The 22,200-nt window shown below is 45.4% G+C and overlaps 1 protein-coding gene across 2 annotated transcripts; it reads left to right on the top strand.

Moving 5' to 3' along the window:
• The first annotated feature begins 228 nt into the window (after nt 1-228).
• RHBDD2 (rhomboid domain containing 2) lies at nt 229-21,754 on the top strand. 2 transcript variants are annotated; one of them, XM_063953980.1, is made up of 4 exons: nt 229-539; nt 8,932-9,333; nt 10,746-10,896; nt 19,711-21,752. In XM_063953980.1, exons 1-4 carry the CDS (start codon nt 347-349, stop codon nt 20,015-20,017), a joined length of 1,053 nt encoding a protein of 350 aa, XP_063810050.1. In that variant the 5' UTR covers nt 229-346; the 3' UTR covers nt 20,018-21,752. The 2 variants fall into 2 exon arrangements, with proteins under 2 accessions (XP_063810050.1, XP_063810048.1); XM_063953978.1 differs by having other exon boundaries at nt 260-564; nt 8,939-9,333; nt 19,711-21,754.
• The last annotated feature ends 446 nt before the right edge of the window (nt 21,755-22,200 follow it).

Genomic DNA, 22,200 nt, shown 5'->3' with positions numbered 1-22,200 from the left:
TCATCAGATGCACAAATGTTCTATCCGCAAGAACTTACTCACTCAATATAAATTAACCTTAAGGGCCCATACACACTATAACATTTTTAACCTGTACACATCAGCATATTTGAAGTCTCCCAACACTACAGATACATATAGACTTCGGCCCTGTATTTGTTATGTTTATGCATCATCATCCTGTGGTAAATAGAAGCAGATCTTCAGTAGATGGGGGTGTGGCGCGTATCATTTGTCCCGAATTCTGTTTCTGTCCCTATGCTGCCCTTACCAGAGAGAGGCGTGGCACGCACATGGAACGCGGAAGCGCACACGTTCCCCTCACTGGCAAACTGATCTGAGCACAATGGAGGAGAATCGAACAGTAAATAGATCGTGGCGGAAAGTTCTGCTCTTCTGGTTGCCAGAGGTCACTCTTACCCCCGGCTCTACTCTCACCGTATTACTATCCTTGGCGGTATCGGCACCGGCACTAACAAGTGGGGCAGGTGCTGAAAGTAAACTTGACTTGGACGCCGAAGTGCTGGGGAGCCTCTCGGGTATGGTTCTTGTGATGGGGAGCAGGTGAAGATGAAAACTTCTGTGCTGTGAGATGCGGAAGAAACTCAATATTATTTAAATTCTAATTATTTTTCAGTTATATAAAGTAAACAAGCACTACTTTCAGACGGCTTCACATAGTATCACCTGGACTTACAGGATATGCACTCAGCGATACCGTTTATATGGCATGCCATGTTTATTTATGTCGGATATGGAGGGCAGTGTGTGTCCTTATGTATAGCAGCTGCAAGTACAACGGTAGATTATGTGTGGCACAGACTGGCAGTGGTATAGCAGGGATTGACTAATGATAATTGCGTACAAGATTTACTAGACTACTACTACTGTAGTTTGCACTTTGTAGCATTGCTAACTGCAAAGCATGAACTGTGACAGTATTTTGGGCTTTATTCAGCAATATTTTTTTCTAGGGACAGGCGTAAATGGCGCAGGAGGCACTGGCTAGTACCAGAGCCCAGGGCTGTTTTAACAGCAGTGTAGGCCCCTGGGCAAAGCAGTACACTGGGGCCCCTACCCATCTTTCAGGTAGGGATGGCCATTGATGGTACCAATGATGGATAACCTCGATAGTGTAAAACCATCTGGCAGGGATCTTTCGATGATTTTACCCATTGATGGTCATCCCTGCATTACTGTATAATGAAATGTGGGCCAATCAGAGCATGGGGGTGTGGCTTCGTGGGTGTCAGGGGGCATGGCTGAGCTTTGTGCCCTGACACTGAGAAAAAATAAATAAATTTGGTAGCACTGAACCATCGAGGCTGGGAAACCATCTGGTTCTCCCCATTGATGGTGAAATGATTCTGAATGGTCGATGGCCATCCCTACCTCCAGCGGGCTTTGATATCCTGCAGGCGGTAGGGGGTGTTCTATATTCCGCTCAGCATGTAGGACCTGGAGCAGTACTTATTGCTAATTACTCCTTTACTGCAAACATGGTGGGAGATGCAGCTGGAAGAAAAACACTAAACTGTAGAAGGGACCCCGGTACATGACTTCCATGATGGTAGGAGGTGTTTAATACACAGGAGAGGGGTGGATAGTGGAGTGGGCTTAATATTCATAATTTTCTGGTGGGAGGGCCACTTGCTTGACTGCAGATATCTCCAGTTTCTGGAAACAGATTTCTTAGCTTTTAATGGGATAAAAAAAAAACTAGTGAGCCCCACCTGTCAGGAGATACTGGGGACTTGGGGATCAGAGTACAAGAGTCAGAGCAATCCACAGATGAAAATATACAACTGCATACCAGGCGTGTGGAGATGGAGCAAGGACCAGCTGTTGGAAGGCTGATATCTCTGGTTCTGGGGATAGTAGCGACAAGCTGCCAGTGTCCACCAAAAGGAGAGAGTATCCGCTTTTGTGGTATGCCCTCAGAAAAACTCTAAAAGTCAGATAGAACCCAATATAGCTGGCTGGGAAGAGCAATTAACAGGCTCGGATGGGGACCACTGCTTTGAAGTCTGATATCTCTGGTTTCGCAGGGCTGATTTTCAAAAATCTGGGGCCCTTGGGTAACTGCCCATGGACCCCATACGAAAAGACGGCCCTGCCAGAGCCAGATTTACACACAATATATGAGCCAAAGAGTTCATGTGGGCATTATACACAGGTGTAGCATTAAGTACATGTGGGCATTATACACAGGTGTAGCATTAAGTACATGTGGGCATTATACACAGCTGCAGCAGTATATACATGTGGGCATTATACACAGGTGCAGCAGTATGTACATGTGGGCATTATACACAGCTGCAGCAGTATATACATGTGGGCATTATACACAGATGCAGCAGTATGTACATGTGGGCATTATACACAGGTGCAGCAGTATGTACATGTGGGCATTATACACAGGTGCAGCAGTATGTACATGTGGGCATTATATACAGGTGCAGCAGTATGTACATGTGGGCATTATACACAGTTGCAGCAGTATATACATGTGGGTATTATACAGGGGTGCAGCAGTAAATACATGTGGGCATTATACACTGGTGCAGCAGTATGTACATGTGGGCATTATACACAGGTGCAGCAGTATGTACATGTGGGCATTATACACAGGTGCAGCAGTATATACATGTGGGCATTATACAGAGAGGCAGCAGCATAAAGTGCTGGAAATTTGGTGAGTTTTGATCAGAGAGGTGCGGTCATGGTAGCCAGGGGAGGCATTGCCTCGCTCTGCCATAGGCTTTTCTCTATCGTCCTAGTGGATGCTGGGGTTCCTGAAAGGACCATGGGGAATAGCGGCTCCGCAGGAGACAGGGCACAAAAAGTAAAGCTTTATGATCAGGTGGTGTGTACTGGCTCCTCCCCCTATGACCCTCCTCCAAGCCTCAGTTAGGTACTGTGCCCGGACGAGCGTACACAATAAGGAAGGATTTATGAATCCCGGGTAAGACTCATACCAGCCACACCAATCACACCGTACAACCTGTGATCTAAACCCAGTTAACAGTATGATAACAGCGGAGCCTCTGAAAAGATGGCTCACAACAATAATAACCCGATTTTTGTAACTATGTACAAGTAATGCAGATAATCCGCACTTGGGATGGGCGCCCAGCATCCACTACGGACTCCGAGAAATAGAATTATCGGTAAGTAAATTCTTATTTTCTCTATCGTCCTAGTGGATGCTGGGGTTCCTGAAAGGACCATGGGGATTATACCAAAGCTCCCAAACGGGCGGGAGAGTGCGGATGACTCTGCAGCACCGAATGAGAGAACTCCAGGTCCTCCTTAGCCAGGGTATCAAATTTGTAGAATTTTACAAACGTGTTCTCCCCCGACCACGTAGCCGCTCGGCAGAGTTGTAATGCCGAGACCCCTCGGGCAGCCGCCCAAGAAGAACCCACCTTCCTTGTGGAGTGGGCTTTTACCGATTTTGGCTGTGGCAGGCCTGCCACAGAATGTGCAAGCTGAATCGTACTACAAATCCAGCGAGCAATAGTCTGCTTAGACGCAGGAGCGCCCAACTTGTTGGGAGCATATAGTATAAACAGCGAGTCAGATTTCCTGACACCAGCTGTCCTTGAAATGTATATTTTTAAAGCTCTGACAACGTCCAACAACTTGGAGTCCTCCAAGTCGCTTGTAGCCGCAGGCACTACAATAGGTTGGTTCAGATGAAATGCTGACACCACCTTAGGGAGAAAATGCGGACGAGTCCGCAGTTCTGCCCTGTCCGAATGGAAAATCAGATATGGGCTTTTGTAAGATAAAGCTGCCAGTTCTGACACTCTCCTGGCCGAAGCCAGGGCTAGTAGCATGGTCACTTTCCATGTGAGATATTTCAAATCCACAGTTTTTAGTGGTTCAAACCAATGAGATTTGAGAAAGTCCAAAACAACATTGAGATCCCACGGTGCCACTGGAGGCACCACAGGGGGCTGTATATGCAGCACTCCCTTAACAAAAGTCTGGACTTCAGGAACTGAAGCCAATTCTTTTTGGAAGAAAATCGACAGGGCCGAAATTTGAACCTTAATAGATCCCAATTTGAGACCCATAGACAATCCTGATTGCAGGAAATGTAGGAATCGACCCAGTTGAAATTCCTCCGTCGGAGCACTCCGATCCTCGCACCACGCAACATATTTTCGCCAAATGCGGTGATAATGTTGCGCGGTTACTTCCTTCCTTGCTTTAATCAAAGTAGGAATGACTTCTTCCGGCATGCCTTTTTCCTTTAGGATCCGGCGTTCAACCGCCATGCCGTCAAACGCAGCCGCGGTAAGTCTTGAAACAGACAGGGACCCTGCTGAAGCAAGTCCCTTCTCAGAGGTAGAGGCCACGGATCTTCCGTGATCATCTCTTGAAGTTCCGGGTACCAAGTCCTTCTTGGCCAATCCGGAACCACTAGTATCGTTCTTACGCCTCTTTGCCGTATAATTCTCAATACTTTTGGTATGAGAGGCAGAGGAGGAAACACATACACCGACTGGTACACCCAAGGCGTTACCAGCGCGTCCACAGCTATTGCCTGCGAATCTCTTGACCTGGCGCAATACCTGTCCAGTTTTTTGTTGAGGCGAGACGCCATCATGTCCACCATTGGTCTTTCCCAACGGGTTACCAGCATGTGGAAAACTTCTGGATGAAGTCCCCACTCTCCCGGGTGAAGGTCGTGTCTGCTGAGGAAGTCTGCTTCCCAGTTGTCCACTCCCGGGATGAACACTGCTGACAGTGCTATCACATGATTCTCTGCCCAGCGAAGAATCCTTGCAGCTTCTGCCATTGCACTCCTGCTTCTTGTGCCGCCCTGTCTGTTCACATGGGCGACTGCCGTGATGTTGTCCGACTGGATCAACACCGGTTTTCCTTGAAGCAGAGGTTCTGCCTGGCTTAGAGCATTGTAGATTGCTCTTAGTTCCAGAATGTTTATGTGAAGAGACGTTTCCAGGCTCGACCACACGCCCTGGAAGTTTCTTCCTTGTGTGACTGCTCCCCAGCCTCTCAGGCTGGCGTCCGTGGTCACCAGGATCCAATCCTGTATGCCGAATCTGCGGCCCTCCAATAGATGAGCACTCTGCAACCACCACAGAAGAGATACCCTTGTCCTTGGAGACAGGGTTATCCGCTGGTGCATCTGAAGATGCGACCCTGACCATTTGTCCAACAGATCCCTCTGGAAAATTCTTGCGTGGAATCTGCCGAATGGAATTGCTTCGTAAGAAGCCACCATTTTTCCCAGGACTCTTGTGCATTGATGTACAGACACCTTTCCTGGTTTTAGGATGTTCCTGACAAGCTCGGATAACTCCTTGGCTTTTTCCTCCGGGAGAAAAACCTTTTTCTGAACCGTGTCCAGAATCATCCCTAGGAACAGCAGACGTGTTGTCGGAATTAACTGGGATTTTGGAATATTCAGAATCCACCCGTGCTGTTTTAGCACTTCTTGAGACAGTGCTAATCCCATCTCTAGCTGTTCTCTGGACCTTGCCCTTATTAGGAGATCGTCCAAGTATGGGATAATTAATACGCCTTTTCTTCGAAGAAGAATCATCATCTCGGCCATTACCTTGGTAAAGACCCGAGGTGCCGTGGACAATCCGAACGGCAGCGTCTGAAACTGATAGTGACAGTTCTGTACGACGAACCTGAGGTACCCCTGGTGTGAGGGGTAAATTGGAACGTGGAGATACGCATCCTTGATGTCCAAGGATACCATAAAGTCCCCTTCTTCCAGGTTCGCTATCACTGCTCTGAGTGACTCCATCTTGAACTTGAACTTCTTTATGTACAGGTTCAAGGATTTCAGATTTAGAATAGGTCTTACCGAGCCATCCGGCTTCGGTACCACAAATAGAGTGGAATAATACCCCTTTCCTTGTTGTAAAAGGGGTACCTTGACTATCACCTGCTGAGAGTACAGCTTGTGAATGGCTTCCAAGACCGTCACCCTGTCGGAGGGGGACGTTGGTAAAGCAGACTTCAGGAAACGGCGAGGTGGATCCGTCTCTAGTTCCAACCTGTACCCCTGAGATATTATCTGCAGGATCCAGGGATCTACCTGCGAGTGAGCCCACTGCGCGCTGAAATTCTTGAGACGACCCCCCACCGCCCCCGAGTCCGCTTGAGAAGCCCCAGCGTCATGCTGAGGCTTTTGTAGAAGCGGGGGAGGGCTTCTGTTCCTGGGAAGGAGCTGCCTGTTGCTGTCTCTTCCCCCTTCCTCTGCCTCGTGGCAGATATGAATATCCCTTTGCTCTCTTGTTTTTAAAGGAACGAAAGGGCTGCGGTTGAAAAGTCGGTGTCTTTTTGTTGGGGAGTGACTTGAGGTAAAAAGGTGGATTTCCCGGCTGTAGCCGTGGCCACCAAATCCGATAGACCGACACCAAATAACTCCTCCCCTTTATACGGCAAAACTTCCATATGCCGTTTTGAGTCCGCATCGCCTGACCACTGTCGCGTCCATAAACTTCTTCTGGCCGAAATGGACATAGCACTTACCCGTGATGCCAGTGTGCAGATATCCCTCTGTGCATCACGCATATAAAGAAATGCATCCTTTATTTGCTCTAAAGACAGTAAAACATTGTCCCTATCCAGGGTATCAATATTTTCAATCAGGGACTCTGACCAAGCTACCCCAGCACTGCACATCCAGGCTGTCGCTATAGCTGGTCGTAGTATAACACCTGTATGTGTGTATATACTTTTTTGGATATTTTCCATCCTCCTATCTGCTGGATCTTTAAGTGCGGCCGTCTCAGGAGAGGGTAACGCCACTTGTTTTGATAAGCGTGTGAGCGCCTTGTCCACCCTAGGAGGTGTTTCCCAGCGCGCCCTAACCTCTGGCGGGAAAGGGTATAAAGCCAATAACTTCTTTGAAATTAGCATTTTTTTTATCGGGGGCAACCCACGCTTCATCACACACCTCATTTAATTCATCTGATTCAGGAAAAACTATAGGTAGTTTTTTCACACCCCACATGATACCCTGTTTTGTGGTACCTGTAGTATCAGCAATATGTAACGCCTCCTTCATTGCCAAAATCATATAACGTGTGGCCCTACTAGAAAATACGGTTGATTCGTCACCGTCGCCACTGGAATCAGTGCCTGTGTCTGGGTCTGTGTCGACCGACTGAGGCAAAGGGCGTTTTACAGCCCCTGACGGTGTTTGAGGCGCCTGGACAGGCACTAATTGATTGTCCGGCCGTCTCATGTCGTCAAACGACTGCTTTAGCGTGTTGACACTATCCCGTAATTCCATAAATAAAGGCATCCATTCTGGTGTCGACCCCCTAGGAGGTGACATCCCCATATTTGGCAATTGCTCCGCCTCCACACCAATATCGTCCTCATACATGTCGACACACACGTACCGACACACAGCAGACACACAGGGAATGCTCTTAACGAAGACAGGACCCCACTAGCCCTTTGGGGAGACAGAGGGAGAGTTTGCCAGCACACACCAAAAGCGCTATATATGACAGGGATAGCCTTATAATAAGTGCTCCCTGTATAGCTGCTTTAATAATATAGTTTTGCCACAATTTTGCCCCCCCTCTCTTGTTTTACCCTGTTTCTGTAGTGCAGTGCAGGGGAGAGCCTGGGAGCCTTCCTGACCAGCGGAGCTGTGTGAGGAAAATGGCGCTGTGTGCTGAGGAGATAGGCCCCGCCCCTTTTTCGGCGGGCTCGTCTCCCGCTCTTTAGTGGATTCTGGCAGGGGTTAAATATCTCCATATAGCCCCCGGAGGCTATATGTGAGGTATTTTTAGCCAAAAAAGGTTTTCATTTGCCTCCCAGGGCGCCCCCCTCCCAGCGCCCTGCACCCTCAGTGACTGCCGTGTGAAGTGTGCTGAGAGGAAAATGGCGCACAGCTGCAGTGCTGTGCGCTACCTTAAGAAGACTGAGGAGTCTTCTGCCGCCGATTCTGGACCTCTTCTCGTTTCAGCATCTGCAAGGGGGCCGGCGGCGAGGCTCCGGTGACCATCCAGGCTGTACCTGTGATCGTCCCTCTGGAGCTAATGTCCAGTAGCCAAGAAGCCAATCCATCCTGCACGCAGGTGAGTTCACTTCTTCTCCCCTAAGTCCCTCGTTGCAGTGATCCTGTTGCCAGCAGGACTCACTGTAAAATAAAAAACCTAAGCTAAACTTTTCTAAGCAGCTCTTTAGGAGAGCCACCTAGATTGCACCCTTCTCGGCCGGGCACAAAAATCTAACTGGGAGGAGGGTCATAGGGGGAGGAGCCAGTACACACCACCTGATCATAAAGCTTTACTTTTTGTGCCCTGTCTCCTGCGGAGCCGCTATTCCCCATGGTCCTTTCAGGAACCCCAGCATCCACTACGGACTCCGAGAAATAGAATTATCGGTAAGTAAATTCTTATTTTTACTCCAGAGTTTTGACAAAAAAAATTATTGATTAGAATAAAACAAAGAAGATATTTAAAAAAAATATATATTTTCTTATACCTTTTTATATAGACAAAACTCTGGTGTATACGTTAGTGTGACAGGAAAGGCTCTGACTCACCTCACCGCACGTCACTGATATATACATACATAAGGTAAACAGCGGCACTCATAATTTGCACTTTACTTTAAATCAGTCTATTTTTCACACATCCCCAGAGCAAGTTTGATTTTTCTTAAAATCGTTAATTCTAGGAAAAATCACCGGACTTGCTCCCCAGCACCTTTGCTCTCTACAGTGTGATATTGTAAGAGTGGGTTATTAACAAAGACGATAATTACATTATCTTCTCCGTTAACTCTTAGCTAAATTCTGTGAATACTTAACGCTTGTTTCCACATTTAAGTAGAAATTTGAATGCTAGACACTACCCTTAATGTTGTTTTGAAAAGTATATTGCTGTTAAACAATAAATCATTAAAAATCTCTTTCAGTCCACAGATTGATCACATATATTTATTTCCATGAAGATCTACCAACATTGGTGTGCAGTTGCCTGATCATTTGGTATTTTGGCGCCGGTTTTGAAGAGAATGTTGGCACAGTGAAGTTTTGTTACCTCACACCACTATTTGCTGTAGGCAGTGGACTTCTGTATCTGGCTGTCCTTGCCACAGGCATCAACCTTCAAGTGGATGGAAGAGTTCAAGGATTTACTGCAGTCGCTTTTTCTATGCTGAGCATCTTTATCATGTGCACCAGTCTGAAGCGCCTGGTATTCTTTGGGTTCATGGTGCGCACAAAGGTGCTGCCGCTGTTGTTTCTGGTACTTGCACTCTTCGTACCTCACGCTCCTCTGCTCAGTAATGTTTGTGGCATCCTGGTTGGTGTCATTTGTATCCTTCTATAAGTAGCTGTAAAAGTTTGCCGTCTCTATATAGATTCCAATTGGACTTTTGTTTTCATCTATAACTTTATTGTACTAACTAAATCTAACGTCTGATTGGTCTCGCCACGCTGCGGGCTCGGTAATATTCCCACTCTGTGGGTGTCGTGGGCACCCACAACATCCATAGTAGGCGTGCCGACTGTTGGGACTGTAAGGGGGCGGGATTCCGTCGTCTGTATTCCGCCGGACACGTAATTTCCTCCCTAGGAAACCTACAGTTTCTCACCATGCTTATATTTTATTTGTATTCTACCACCAACTAAAGTAACACACATACATCTAGCCTCTGATTCCCCAACCTGGCTGGAGCCACTGATCGGTCACCATTGATGATCAGCGATTCGACTGGGAAATTCTTCATGTTAAAAAATCCCCTATTTACCAATCCTGACCTTGGGGAATAGAGATCTTTAAACATGTTGAATAATCCCGATTCCCCTACCCGGCATTGGGGAATTTGGAAATTGCGGCAATTTGTCACAATTTCCTTAACCAAAATTATTTTGAATTCCAGAGAAAAAAAATAATGTTGAAGAGAGTGCATGCACAAGATCTGATAGAAGAGCTGTAAAAAAATAATACAAAAATGATGTGTGTGTGTGTTTAGATAGATATAGGGGTGTATTCAATAAGAGTCAGAAACTGCTGTCTTGTCGGAAAGACGGCAGTTTCTGACCGGAATAGGACGGAAGGGGTTCCGACCTATTCAATACGGGCAAATTCTTATCCGACAAGTCGGGAAACCCGACTTGTCGGAATGCTGTCGGAAAGCAGGTGGATCATCGGAATACCAGCCGATCCGCCTGCTGCTGTTGGAAATGGGGCCAAATCTGACAGGTTTTATCCCCCTTTCCGACAAACTCAATCCGACTTGAAAACAAGTCGGATTGAGGTGAGGAGACGGGGAGCGGTGCGGCGGGCTACGGGGATCAGGGATGAAAGCTACCTTGACGGCCGTCCCTCGGCCAGGCACCTCTCTCCCTGTAGTGCCTCCCCCGCCGCCGCAGATATCACCCCTGCTGCCAGCTCCGTCTGCCTATCTCAGCTCCCCCGCCGGCCGCCACACTGTTCCCCCCGCCGGCCGCCGCTCACTGTTCCCCCCGCCGCTGCTGTCAGCGCACCTGGCAGCAGCTGCAGGACAAGACACAGGGAACGGCCAAATTCGACAGTCGGATTTGGCCGCTCTTTGAATAGGGGTTGTCGGGTCCATTCCGACAACTGCATGTTGGAATGGACCTGACTTATTGAATATACCCTATAGGCTTTAAATAAAGGTTGGGAGTTGCAGTTAACAGCGATTTATACAGGTTACTATCTAATACAAAGTGCATTGTTGGGTTCCTTTAACTTTGATTACAGATAGTTTGGGTGGCTGCTTTTTTCTGGATCCTTCAGAGTCCATGTTGTCCCGAGTAGATGAAATGTGGCCATTCAGGGTGTTGCAGCGCATCCCGTTTTGGAGGTACATCCCTGCATCTTCAGCTGAGAGAAATGCTTCCCAAACCAGAAAGTGAGTGATCTTTTTGCACAGAATTAATCATTTGATGTCAAACTAATATTTACTGCTTGATACACTTAGAATACTAATGTAAGCTTTATATGAATTGCTTTATAATATAGTGCATTATTTAAAGTGTAATTCTTCATCTGTGACGGTGGGTCTGATTCAGAGATATCTGGTAATGCAGTCACTCTCTTGTTGTGGAAATAGGCAAATGCTAATGTCAGCCTTCACTTTGTGCTCCACAATGCGATGGAGTGTATCAGTGATGAGACGCTCACCCTCGTGCTCTGGCCTGTGCAGTTGCAGTGGAGATTGTAAACACTCCCAACATCGATGCACCGTTGACATTAGCAGTAGCCTAGGGTCTACTCTAGGTACTCTCCTCAGATCCAACTAAATGGCCCCTAAAGCAGTGGATTTGTGATTGGGAACACAGCAGCGTTCCCAGACACTCCCATAAAACAGCCACGAAACGGCCTCTTTTTGTGTTCACGTTAGATCACCTCCAAGTGTCCACCCTGAATCGCCTAGGGATCACAAAGCCCTTCTCATGTGTTATTGTACTTGTACACAGTTGCGAACAACATCGGACACTTAGGTTTGCTCATGCAGAGTAAGGGTTTGCAGGGCTTCGCTCAGGCACAGTAGCAAAAAAATAAATAAAAAAAAATGTACAACTGCGGAAACATCGACACTGCATCTGTCGCTGAGTCAGGCCTTGAGTCTTCTTGCTTCAGCTCCTCTACACACATAACGCAACTACACCTGTCCCATTCAGCTCTGCTCCTAGTCTCACAAGTGGACAGGTGACCACCACCAAGGTCAGGCTCACTCATCTCTTGAATTAATAAATTAGTAGCACATCAGCACATTTAGGGGTAAATATAATAGCTGGTGAGTTCTCAGCTAGTCTGCCCAATGTTTTAAAGGGGAGTTCATGTAAAAGTGAAAACCAACCTGTTTTGACTTTCCATAAGTGCCCCATTAAAACATCGGGCAGGATATTAAATGTGGGAGGCAGTTACGTGACCCCCACCACCACCTCCGCCGGCCATCTGGAAGTTGGGATTCCGGCGTCTGTATGGTGACCGGCCGTCACACATACCGAACCCATTTTAATGTACCTTTTACTGTCAGCATTGTATTGGTTCCCTTTCCAAATGCATCCCTCTCAGTACCCAGTGACTCAAGTTTTCTGCTTCCTCATTATGGGGTGTATTTAATAAGAGTCGGAAACTGCCGTCTTGTATGAAAAACGTCAGTTTCCGACTGGAATAGGTCGGAAGGGGTTCCGACCTATTCAATAGGGGCACATTTTTTCCGACATGTCGGAAAGCAGGTGGATCGGCGGAATAGCCGCCGATCCACCTGCTGCTGTCGGAAACAAGGCCAAATCCGACAGGTTTTGGCTCCCTTTCCAACAAACTCAATCCAACTTGAAAACAAGTTGGATTGAGGGGAGGAGATGGGGAGCGCTGCGGCAGGCTATGAGGACGAGAGTTACCTTGACGGCCGTCCCCTGGCCAGGCACCTCTCTCCCTGTAGTGTCTCCCCCGCCGCCGCAGACATCACCCCCGCTGCCAGCTCCGGCCGCCGATCTCCACACTGCTCTCCCCGCCGGCCACCTCACGCTGCTCCCCTGCCTGCTCTCCCCGCTGGCCGCCTCACGCTGCTCCCCCCACCTGCTCTCCCCGCTGGCCGCCGCACGCCACTCTCTGCTCCTCCCACCGCTGCTATCAGCACACCCGGACAGGACACAGGGAACGGCCAAATCCGACAGTCTGATTTGGCCGCTCTTTGAATAGGTGTTGTCGGGTCCATTCCGACAACTGTATGTCACAATGGACCTGACTCTTATTGAATATACCCCTATGTGTACATAGCACAGTTGCTGGACAATATTGCACCCTGGGCCCTCCACCCAGCACATGTTATGTCATGAAGGGGGGCAAGGACCGGGAAATTGAGAGCCATGTATGTCCCAAGGATGTGACATCGGATCTCCAAGCTGCCTTTCCAGATACCCTGCAAGCCAAATACAGCTTACCATATGGCAGCAGGTGTGTCCTAAGCTCTGTATTATTTAAGGCAGTGATTTTCAACTCCATTACTCAAGTTGCTAATCAGGTCATGTTTTCAGAATTTCTCTCTGCTGAAACAGGTGAGCTAATTACTGACCTAGCAAAATAATGACTCCCCTATGCAGCATTTAAGAAATCCATAAACATGACCTGTTAGGGGTACTTGAAGATTTAAGTTGAAAGCCGCTTATTCAAGAGATAAAAAATAAACATAAAGGGGAATTCAGTTAGCCACGTTAATTTACCACCGTCTAATTGAAGTAGCAGGGCTATGCGGTTAGCCTACGAGGCTCGAAATGAAGATCCAAAATGAATAGCCTGAATTCAGGTGCTGCGACCTGTTAATCCATAGCTTCGTGAATTTAAACGGTAATTTATTGGGCGAGAGAAAGCTTTAATTGAATAGCCCCGGGTGTTAAAGAACTAGGCTGCCCATGTTTTCACATGTAGTAAATTACTGCAATTAATTGAATTCCCCCTCTAAGGCTTAATTGATAATGAATGTCCATTACATTGTTTTTTTTTTTTTTAAATTTCTTTATTAAAGATTTTCAAGAAATAACAAAACAAAAAGAGTGGTTAGAGGTTCATAGTGTAGGTGATACAACCAAGTGCATTTGACATTAACAAATCATTCTAAGCAATGCTCATTCTCAGATAGTCAAGCAGTAGTGGTCTTGTATTCAGTATAGTTCAATATAGGAAATTAGACTAGGTCGGACCAATTATACCTAATCAAAATGATATTAAATCAGAATTAGGCTTAAAAAGTGTTATGGTTAAACATGCATCAGCAAAACCACCTACAAATTATAGTAGAAAATGACATACTTTGTTTTCTTTTCTTATTTTTTTTTTTAAAATAAAGAAAGACTAAACTAGTTACAAGACAGACATTTCGGGGTTGTGAGATAAGGGTAGAAGGGATAGAAAGAGAGGAGAAGAAGAAAAAGAGAGACAACACTCTGACATTCTATACATACTGAAACCATGAAGGATCATACAGTATTGGGAGAAGTAGAATACACTTGTTCAAAAACAGTCATAATATGATTTTGTATGTGAGATTCTAGGGTAGTGATAAAAGGCATCCATTTCTGATAGAATTTATGAGCACCTGTTAGTGCTTCTAATCTGGCATACTTGCGTTCAAAATACAGAATTTGGAGTAGCTTCTGTTTCACTGTATTTAACTGGGGAGCCGTTTTTTTTGTCCAGTGGGCCAAAATACATTTTCTGGCCACTGTTATAATAGTAATAAGTAAAGGAAAAACAGGTTTCTCCAGTTTTTGTGCAATCCAAGCAGAAAAGTTAAGCCCCATACATGCAAGCGGTTCAAAGGTTAACTTGGTGTGAAAAAGTGAATTGACATAAACCATTAACTTAGACCAGAAGCGTTTTAATTTATAGCAATTCCACATGCAGTGGGAGTAATCCGCTATCATGGTTCTACATTTCAAACAATATCCTTGTTCCTCAAGGACCATATGTCGTCTTTGGCTTGGTGTTATATAAGCCCTGTGAAGGGTTCGAATGTACACCTCTTGGAGGTAGCTGGACTGTAACGTTTTCAGAGAAAGAGTGTGTAGAGCCAATACATCCCCAATTTGAGTAACAGATGGGATATCCGATGCCCATTTTTGTACCAAAACCTCCCATTGAGGGTGAGTATTATAACAGGCCTTCAAGAGAATTGTATACAAGTATTTAACCTTGTAGGGTTTATGTAGCAGAAATTCTAATAGGATATCGATATTGATAAGTTGTGAGGGAAGAATTGGAGTGGGGTAAGTATTAGTCCTGACTATTTTAATACTGTTTAAGTAATGTCTGATTTGAAAATACATAAATCTGTGGGAGTGGGGCAGTTCAAAGCGTTTAGCAAGCTCTGTAAATGAATATATATTTCCTCCGGGATCAAAAACCTTATGTGAAGTATCTAGACCTTTAGATTTCCAGTAATAAAAAAGCGAATTATTCAAAGATGGGGAAAAAGAGGGGTTACCCCACAAGGGGAGAAAACAAGAGATGCAAGGATTCCTATGACAAATTTTGTTTAAAGAAACCCAAGCAGCATATGTATCCCCAAACAAAATGTGCATTTTTATGTGGGTAGGAATCTTTGACAGTTTAGTTTGAATCAAAGCTCCAGGGGAGTATGGGTAAAAAATAGCTTGGTCCAAAGTAGAATCTGTATAGGTAGAATTGTTTAGAATCCAATCGTTGATATATCTAAAAAGGTAGCTAAGGAATAGTTATTTAGATCTGGGCATCCCATTCCTCCACCTGCCCGGGGAGTGACAAGTTTAATTTTTGCTATTCTAGGCCTTTTACCTTGCCATATAAACTTTAGAAACAAATTTTCCATTTTAGCAATATCTGATTTATGCAATGCCAACGGGATCATTTGCATACAATAATAAAGCTTCGGAAAGATTATTGACTGGATTATGGCAAGTCTGCCCAGCAAAGAGACTGGTAAGTCTTTCCACGATTCCAGTCTAGTGGTTATTTTAGATATTATGGGGGGAAAATTTAGGGAGTATAATTTAGTTAAGTCCGAAGGAATGTGTACCCCTAAGTAGGGAAAATGAGAGGAGGCTACTCTAAAAGGAATGTCAGCTTTATCAATAAAGTCTAGGGCGTCTGCTCCCAGCGGCATAATTTCCGATTTTGTTAAGTTGACTTTAAACCCCGACAGCGCTCCAAAGGAGTCGAGAAGGTGAAGTAGGGCAGGTAAAGATTGTGTAGGTTTAGAAAGGAAAATAAGCGTGTCATCAGCAAAGAGAGCTATCTTCAGTTCAAGAGAGTGTATAGTAATTCCATGTATCAGGGGGGAGCTACGTACTGCGACAGCTAGAGGTTCAACTGCTAGTGCAAAGAGAAGAGGGGATAACGGACATCCTTGGCGAGTACCTCTTTGAAGTAGGAAAGGGGAAGATAAAAGACCATTGCAAGATACCATTGATTTAGGGAAAGAGTATAAGGTGCGAATTATCTGAATAAAGTGAGGGGGAAAGCCAAAATTATATAATGTTTGAAAAAGATGGGGCCACAATACCAAATCAAAAGCTTTTTCTGCGTCTAATGTAATCACCATGTTGGAAGAGGAAATATCAGAGGTCAAGGTAGATTGTTGGATGACTGCTAAAAGTCTTCGGACGTTCACTACAGAATGTCTGCCGGTGATAAATCCTGTCTGGTCTGAGTTAATCAAGAGGGGCAATAAAGGTTTCAATCTCTCTGCCAAAATTTTTGTCAGTATTTTATAATCTACGTTTAGCAGAGAGATCGGCCTATATGAACCAGGGAGGCTAAGGTCTCGCCCAGGCTTGGGGATGACTTTTATAATAGCATCAGAAAAGTAAAGAGGAAGAGACTGTTGGTCTATTGCAAAGTTGAAAGTGTCCGCCAGCGGCCGGGCTATCTGTGGGGATAATATTTTATAAAATTCATTTGAAAATCCATCAGGGCCCGGCGCCGAGGCCAGTTTCAACTTTCCAATAGCCCAAGAGATCTCCTCAGGGGTAATGGGGTTCGTCAGGGTCGTCATAAATTTCTCTGGTACTTGTGGTAAAGTAAGGGAATTCCAGTAAGAAGAAGAAATAGAAGAGATAGAAGTTGAGGAGGAGGAGGGAGGTAAAGTGGGGATAGAGTCATGATCTTCTAAGGACTCCTCTGGAACCACCGCCGGGGCTGAGTACAAAGACTGATAGAAACCTTTCATAGTTTCAACTATTTGTGCTTCAGAGACAGTTTTGGAGCCGTCTGGACATATCAAAGGGTGAACAACTGTGCGCGGTCTAGATCCTTGTAATAAGTTAGTTAGGAGCTTTCCCACTTTATTCCCAAACTTATAAAATTTTGAATGCACATTGAAAAGGTATTTGTCTCCTAAAGTTAGGAGAAATTCATTATAGGCTAATTTAGCTTCCAAGTAGGTAGTTTTATGTGCTGGTGAGGGGAGTGTCTTAAACATTTGGAACGCATTAGATAGTTTCTCTTGCAACTGCAAGTATTCTTGTTTATGGCGTTTTTTGGTATTTGCGGTAAAAGCTATCACTTCACCTCGAAGGACCGTCTTGGCGGTTTGCCAAAAGAGGGGGGGGTTAGTAGAGGAATGGGATGCATTTATTTCTGCGTAATTATTCCATGCAGTCAGAAGTTTTTGTTTTAGACCCTGGGATTGAAATAAGTGGGATGGAAATCTCCAACTCGGAGGGGTGGCTTTACTTTTTGTCAGAACTAGTTTCGCAGTGATCAATGAGTGATCTGATAAAAGGGGGGGTTCTATCTCCACCGAGGCAAGTGAAGGAAACAGGGATTCGGCAAGTAATATATAGTCTATTCTGGACCAAGTATTGTGAGTTAATGATAAGCAAGTAAATTCTCTCTCCGTTGGATTGAGTGTCCTCCAGGAATCTATTAAGTTAAGATCTTTGCTAAGGTATGGGACACCCAATCTAGGGAGAGGAGTCTGCCGTTTGGAGGGAGGGGATCTGTCTAGATATTGAGAAGATATTAAGTTTAGATCTCCACATACTATCAGGGAGGAGGTGTCATATTTATGTAAATGTGTAAGGAGTTCCACAAAAAAGGATTTTTTATATTGAGTAGGAGCATACACATTACAAATAGAGAAGGAGGTACCTGTATGGGAAAGGGATATAGTCTGGTATCTACCAAGCGGGTCAGAAAAGGTTGACGTAACCTGCAAGTTTAAAGCTTTTTTTGCTAAGACTGCTACCCCACATGACTTAGTATTAAAGGACGCTGAACCTAAGACAGACCAACCCATAATTTGTAACTTTTTCACTTCATCTGGCATCAAATGAGTTTCCTGTAAACATATAAGATCAACATTGCGTTTGTTAAGGTAGGTAAAGAGTTTTCGGCGCTTAGCAGGTGTATGAATCCCTCTAATATTAAGAGAGCCTATATTAAGAGACATTAAAGTGGTATTTGAATAATAATTGCAAAGGAAAGTCAGAGAGAGAAAAGTAAAGAGAGAGGAGGGAAAAAACACAGGGGAAAGGGGAGACGGGAGACATAAGGAACAAAACCATTCCTACAAAAAAACTAAGTGACCTCCAGAAAAATCCCTGGTACCCAAACCGGTACGATTCTAGATATCAGGGAGGGGTCTTTCAATAATAAAATTTCAAAACAATCAAGAACGGCAGAGCTCCGCTCTCCGAGCTGCTCAAACATATAATTTTCCAAACTCAGGTAAGTAGATCCACTAAGCGTGGGCTATCTTCTCATTATAACATTATTATGTTATATAAGTGTATATATGGGTATAAAACTTGTGATATCAGACAAGATTGCACACTCATCATGTCTAAGATTGAGTGTACGGGGTATGTCTCGTTTCAAGGATTCAAAGTCAAATTCCCGGTAACAGATTAGCAAGTGGTTCACACAGCCATATCATCAGGTTCTACCGTGGGATCAGTTCCTATTTCATCCGACTCTTCCTTGAGATAAGCTGCAGCATCTGCTGCGTTAGAAAAATCAGCAAAGCCTGACGTTGTGAAAATTCTAAGCTTGGCTGGGTATAACATATGAAACTTGCGGTTTGTTTGTATCAGCGTAGTACAGACCGTTGAGAAGGATCGTCTCACTCTGGAAAGCTCTACAGAAAAATCCTGGAACAGTCTCAGGGTATGGGATTCCCAAACGAGGGGGTTGTGTTTTCTAGAAGCAGACCAAAGCACCTGTTTATGCAAGTAATTCAGTGTTTTAAAAATGACAACCCTCGGTTTATGTGCTGAAGCAGGTTTAACTTCTCCCATCCTGTGTACTCTTTCAATCACTATATCTGAGCATTCAGATTTTACATGTAGTAATTCAGGTAGTGTATGACGAACAAAAAATTCTAACTGCGCCCCTTTGATAGATTCAGGGAGCCCGGTGATACGCAGGTTGTTACGTCGTGACCTGTTTTCAATATTGTCAAGCTTATCAGCCATGCGTTTGTTATCTAATAGCAAGTCTTTGACTGACTTTTGTAGCGTGTGGATATCATCCATGTTCTGGCTTATGTGTGCCTCTGCCCCTGATATGCGGTCAGACAAGCGGGAAATCTGTGTAGTTATGTCTGTAACCGCCTTCTGTAATAACGGCGCCATAGTGGCTTGCATAGCCTTGGTAAGTTCATCATATGTGAGGGAAGCTGTGATATTACCTTCCGGCATACTTTTGATCCCTTCCGCGGCTGAGATAGCTTTCTTCGCCGCTGGCGTCCCCGGACCCTTGTCTGTGTCAGGCGCCATGTTATGGTCGCCACGACGCTTCTCCTGGCGCTGCTGCTGCATTACCGGAGGTTGCTTTGCGGGCGGTGGTGGGCTCATGAACTTGTCCATAGCTATACCCGATCTGTTAGGGGACCGGGAGCGGTGTCTAGCTGCGGCCGACAGGGTTAAGGCTGGGTATAGCAGCGTGGAGAGCGGAGCTGCAGGGAGAAGCTGTTCACTCTCCCATGCCGGAACCGGAAGTCGTCCATTACATTGTTAGATTTTTTTGTAGGGCATAATGAGATGGATACAGTAAATGGGTAGACAATTGCCCCAGTACAACATTTTAAGTGCTACACAGTTGACCTGTAACATCTGGGTTAGTTATTGATCTTCTACATGGGCCAAAGGAGGTGTACCTGATTCATTACCCTGATCTGTTTCATTCCAACATAATTAAATATTGATTTACTTCAAAACTTCTTATTTCTGTCTTCAAGGCTAAACCCGCCACCTGGATCCTACCCCACTCAGCAGTACTACACTCCACCTCAAGGCCTGAATGACACCTACTCTCCATATCACCACATGAAGCCTGCGGTAATGTGGCCACCTGCTGGTGTCTCTACCTACCCAGTGGGAGCAGCTCCTGGGGTGTATCACCATGAGAATCATGTCTGCTCAGGAGGACATGGACACAGTCACAGTGATGTTGGATTTTCTTCAAATAACTATGAAGCCAGTTTGCAAAAGGGCTTTGAAAGTTCTCCAGCTCAGCCAGAATTACTGCAAGTACAGACGCAGTGAAATGATGGCTTTGGAATTTCAGTCATGCTTCCATATTGGTTGCAGAGTTTACAATGGAACATCATCACGTCATGAACTACAACTTTCTGTGTGTATAAGTAATGCTATGGGCTGAAGGAGTTGGTGTTTTCTTGTGTGTGCCTAATACCTAATTTCATGTGGAATACATGTACAATTCTATACCAATAATACCTGGCACGTCATGAAATGATACTCAGACCTTACTGCTGGTACTCTTACCAATACTACCTTCAATGGAATTATTTTGCCAGTGGTAGTAATCAGAGTATAAGCCCATAGTACTTATGTTATGTGCAAAACAAAGTGACTGAACAATTCCAGTTTACTCAGGTGTTGTGTGTGTTGTGCTACATAGAATAACACGGTATAATACTCTAATTCCTTTGAGAAACTTTTTTTTGCTTTTAAACATTAAAGCAGCAATCCCACATAAAGTTTTATTTAAATCGCAAGCTAGGGGCCCAATTCAGAGGTGGAAAGACTGATAACTTTCGTACATTTGCAATGTTTGTGGGACTGCGCATGTGCAGAACGAAACCTGTGAGATCACATGCAGTGCCCCCATGATGGGCCATGTTGGAGTGGGGTGGCACTGCCTGCATCTCCAGAAAACGGGGGCATCAGCCCTGGATTATGTGTGTGGGAAGGCCAGTGTCTGTGTCTTCTGATGCAGAGTTACTAGTCTCACAAGTTGCCAACCCTGCGATGGTGATCCAGTGCTGTATTTCAGACGCCTCCTGCAGCATTGGCATATTTTGCAGAGCGATTGTGTCTGAATCATTCCTGAAGTGCCTTTCAAGCATGTATTTTCTTAACTACCTAACAAATCATGATCTCCTTTCAAAGTCTGTGTGTTGGGCAAACAGAAATATAGACACAATGTACTACACAGGCACAGGCTCTCGGTAAAGAAGGAAGAAGGCTGATATCACAAAGCAGTCTGAAATTACAGGGGCATTCCAAAGAGATCAATATGATATCCCGGCAGTCAGGAGACCGATACCGGGATCCCGGCAGTCAGGAGACCGATGACGGGATCCTGGCGGCGAGCGCAGCATGTTCCCTCGTGGGCTCACTGTGCTAGCCTCGCTTCGGGCCTGGTGGTGACCTTGGCTTGCCACAGGGCTATATTCGCCCTCTGAGGGTGGCGTGGACCACCGACCAAGTGGGGATTCCAGCCGGCGGTCGGGATTCCAACCGTTGGTATTTCACCAGCTGTTGGGATTCCGGAGTCAGCATCCTGACAGCCGGGATCCCGACAGCCGGTAAATTGACGGCCTCCCATTCCAAAGCCTCTCTGCTCACTACATCATGTGGCATGCAGGCGTGGTTGCTGTGATAGTCCAGAATCATAGATAGTAACTTGAAGAATAGAACAAAACAAGGGAAATGATAGATACTAAAATTGTTCTTAAAACATTTTTTACTGATTTATGTAAAAAAAAAAAAATCTTTCATGGGATTACTGCTTTAAGGGGTGAGGTAATAGCTGAGCTCTGCGTGCCATATTGTTAGAGACTGTTCATTATATGCTATTTTAGCACTGATTTAGTTTGTACTTTTATTACCGACTTCGCTCCTGACACCAAACAATTCTCAGTGGGCAGCTACCTTGTTCACTTGTGATATTTATGTGAAATATATATTTGTATATTCTAATGGACTCTTAAATGAAATCTTATTTTCTCTAACGTCCTAGAGGATGCTGGGACTCCATAAGGACCATGGGGAATAGATGGGCTCCGCAGGAGACATGGGCACTTTAAGAAAGACTTTAGACTCTGGGTGTGCACTGGCTCCTCCCTCTATGCCCCTCCTCCAGACCTCAGTTTTTAGACTGTGCCCAGAAGAGATGGGTGCACTGCAGGGAGCTCTCCTGAGTTTCCTGCTAAGAAAGCATATTTGTTAGGTTTTTTCTTATTTTCAGGGAGCACTGCTGGCAACAGACTCCCTGCATCGAGGGACTGAGGAGAGAGGAGCAGACCTACTTAAATGATAGGCTCTGCTTCTCGGCTTCTGGACACCATTAGCTCCAGAGGGAGTGGAACACAGGTTCGTCCTGGGCGTTCATCCCAGAGCCGCGCCGCCGTTCTCCTCACAGAGCCGGAAGAAAAGAAGAAAGAAGACTCTGAGGCGGCAGAAGCCTTTCGGGTGCTTCACTG

The sequence above is a fragment of the Pseudophryne corroboree genome, chromosome 2 (assembly GCF_028390025.1).
Source record: "Pseudophryne corroboree isolate aPseCor3 chromosome 2, aPseCor3.hap2, whole genome shotgun sequence".
Lineage (NCBI taxonomy): Eukaryota > Metazoa > Chordata > Amphibia > Anura > Myobatrachidae > Pseudophryne > Pseudophryne corroboree.
This window is presented reverse-complemented; position numbering and strand designations above follow the sequence as displayed.

Bases quoted from the DNA above. Each gene is read 5' to 3' on its own strand.
- RHBDD2 (XM_063953978.1), top strand. From the start codon at position 347: ATGGAGGAGAATCGAACAGTAAATAGATCGTGGCGGAAAGTTCTGCTC. The intron at 9,334-10,745 runs GTATCCTTCTAT...CTTTGATTACAG, and splicing joins CATCCTGGTTGGTGTCATTT to ATAGTTTGGGTGGCTGCTTT. The intron at 10,897-19,710 runs GTGAGTGATCTT...TCTGTCTTCAAG, and splicing joins AATGCTTCCCAAACCAGAAA to GCTAAACCCGCCACCTGGAT.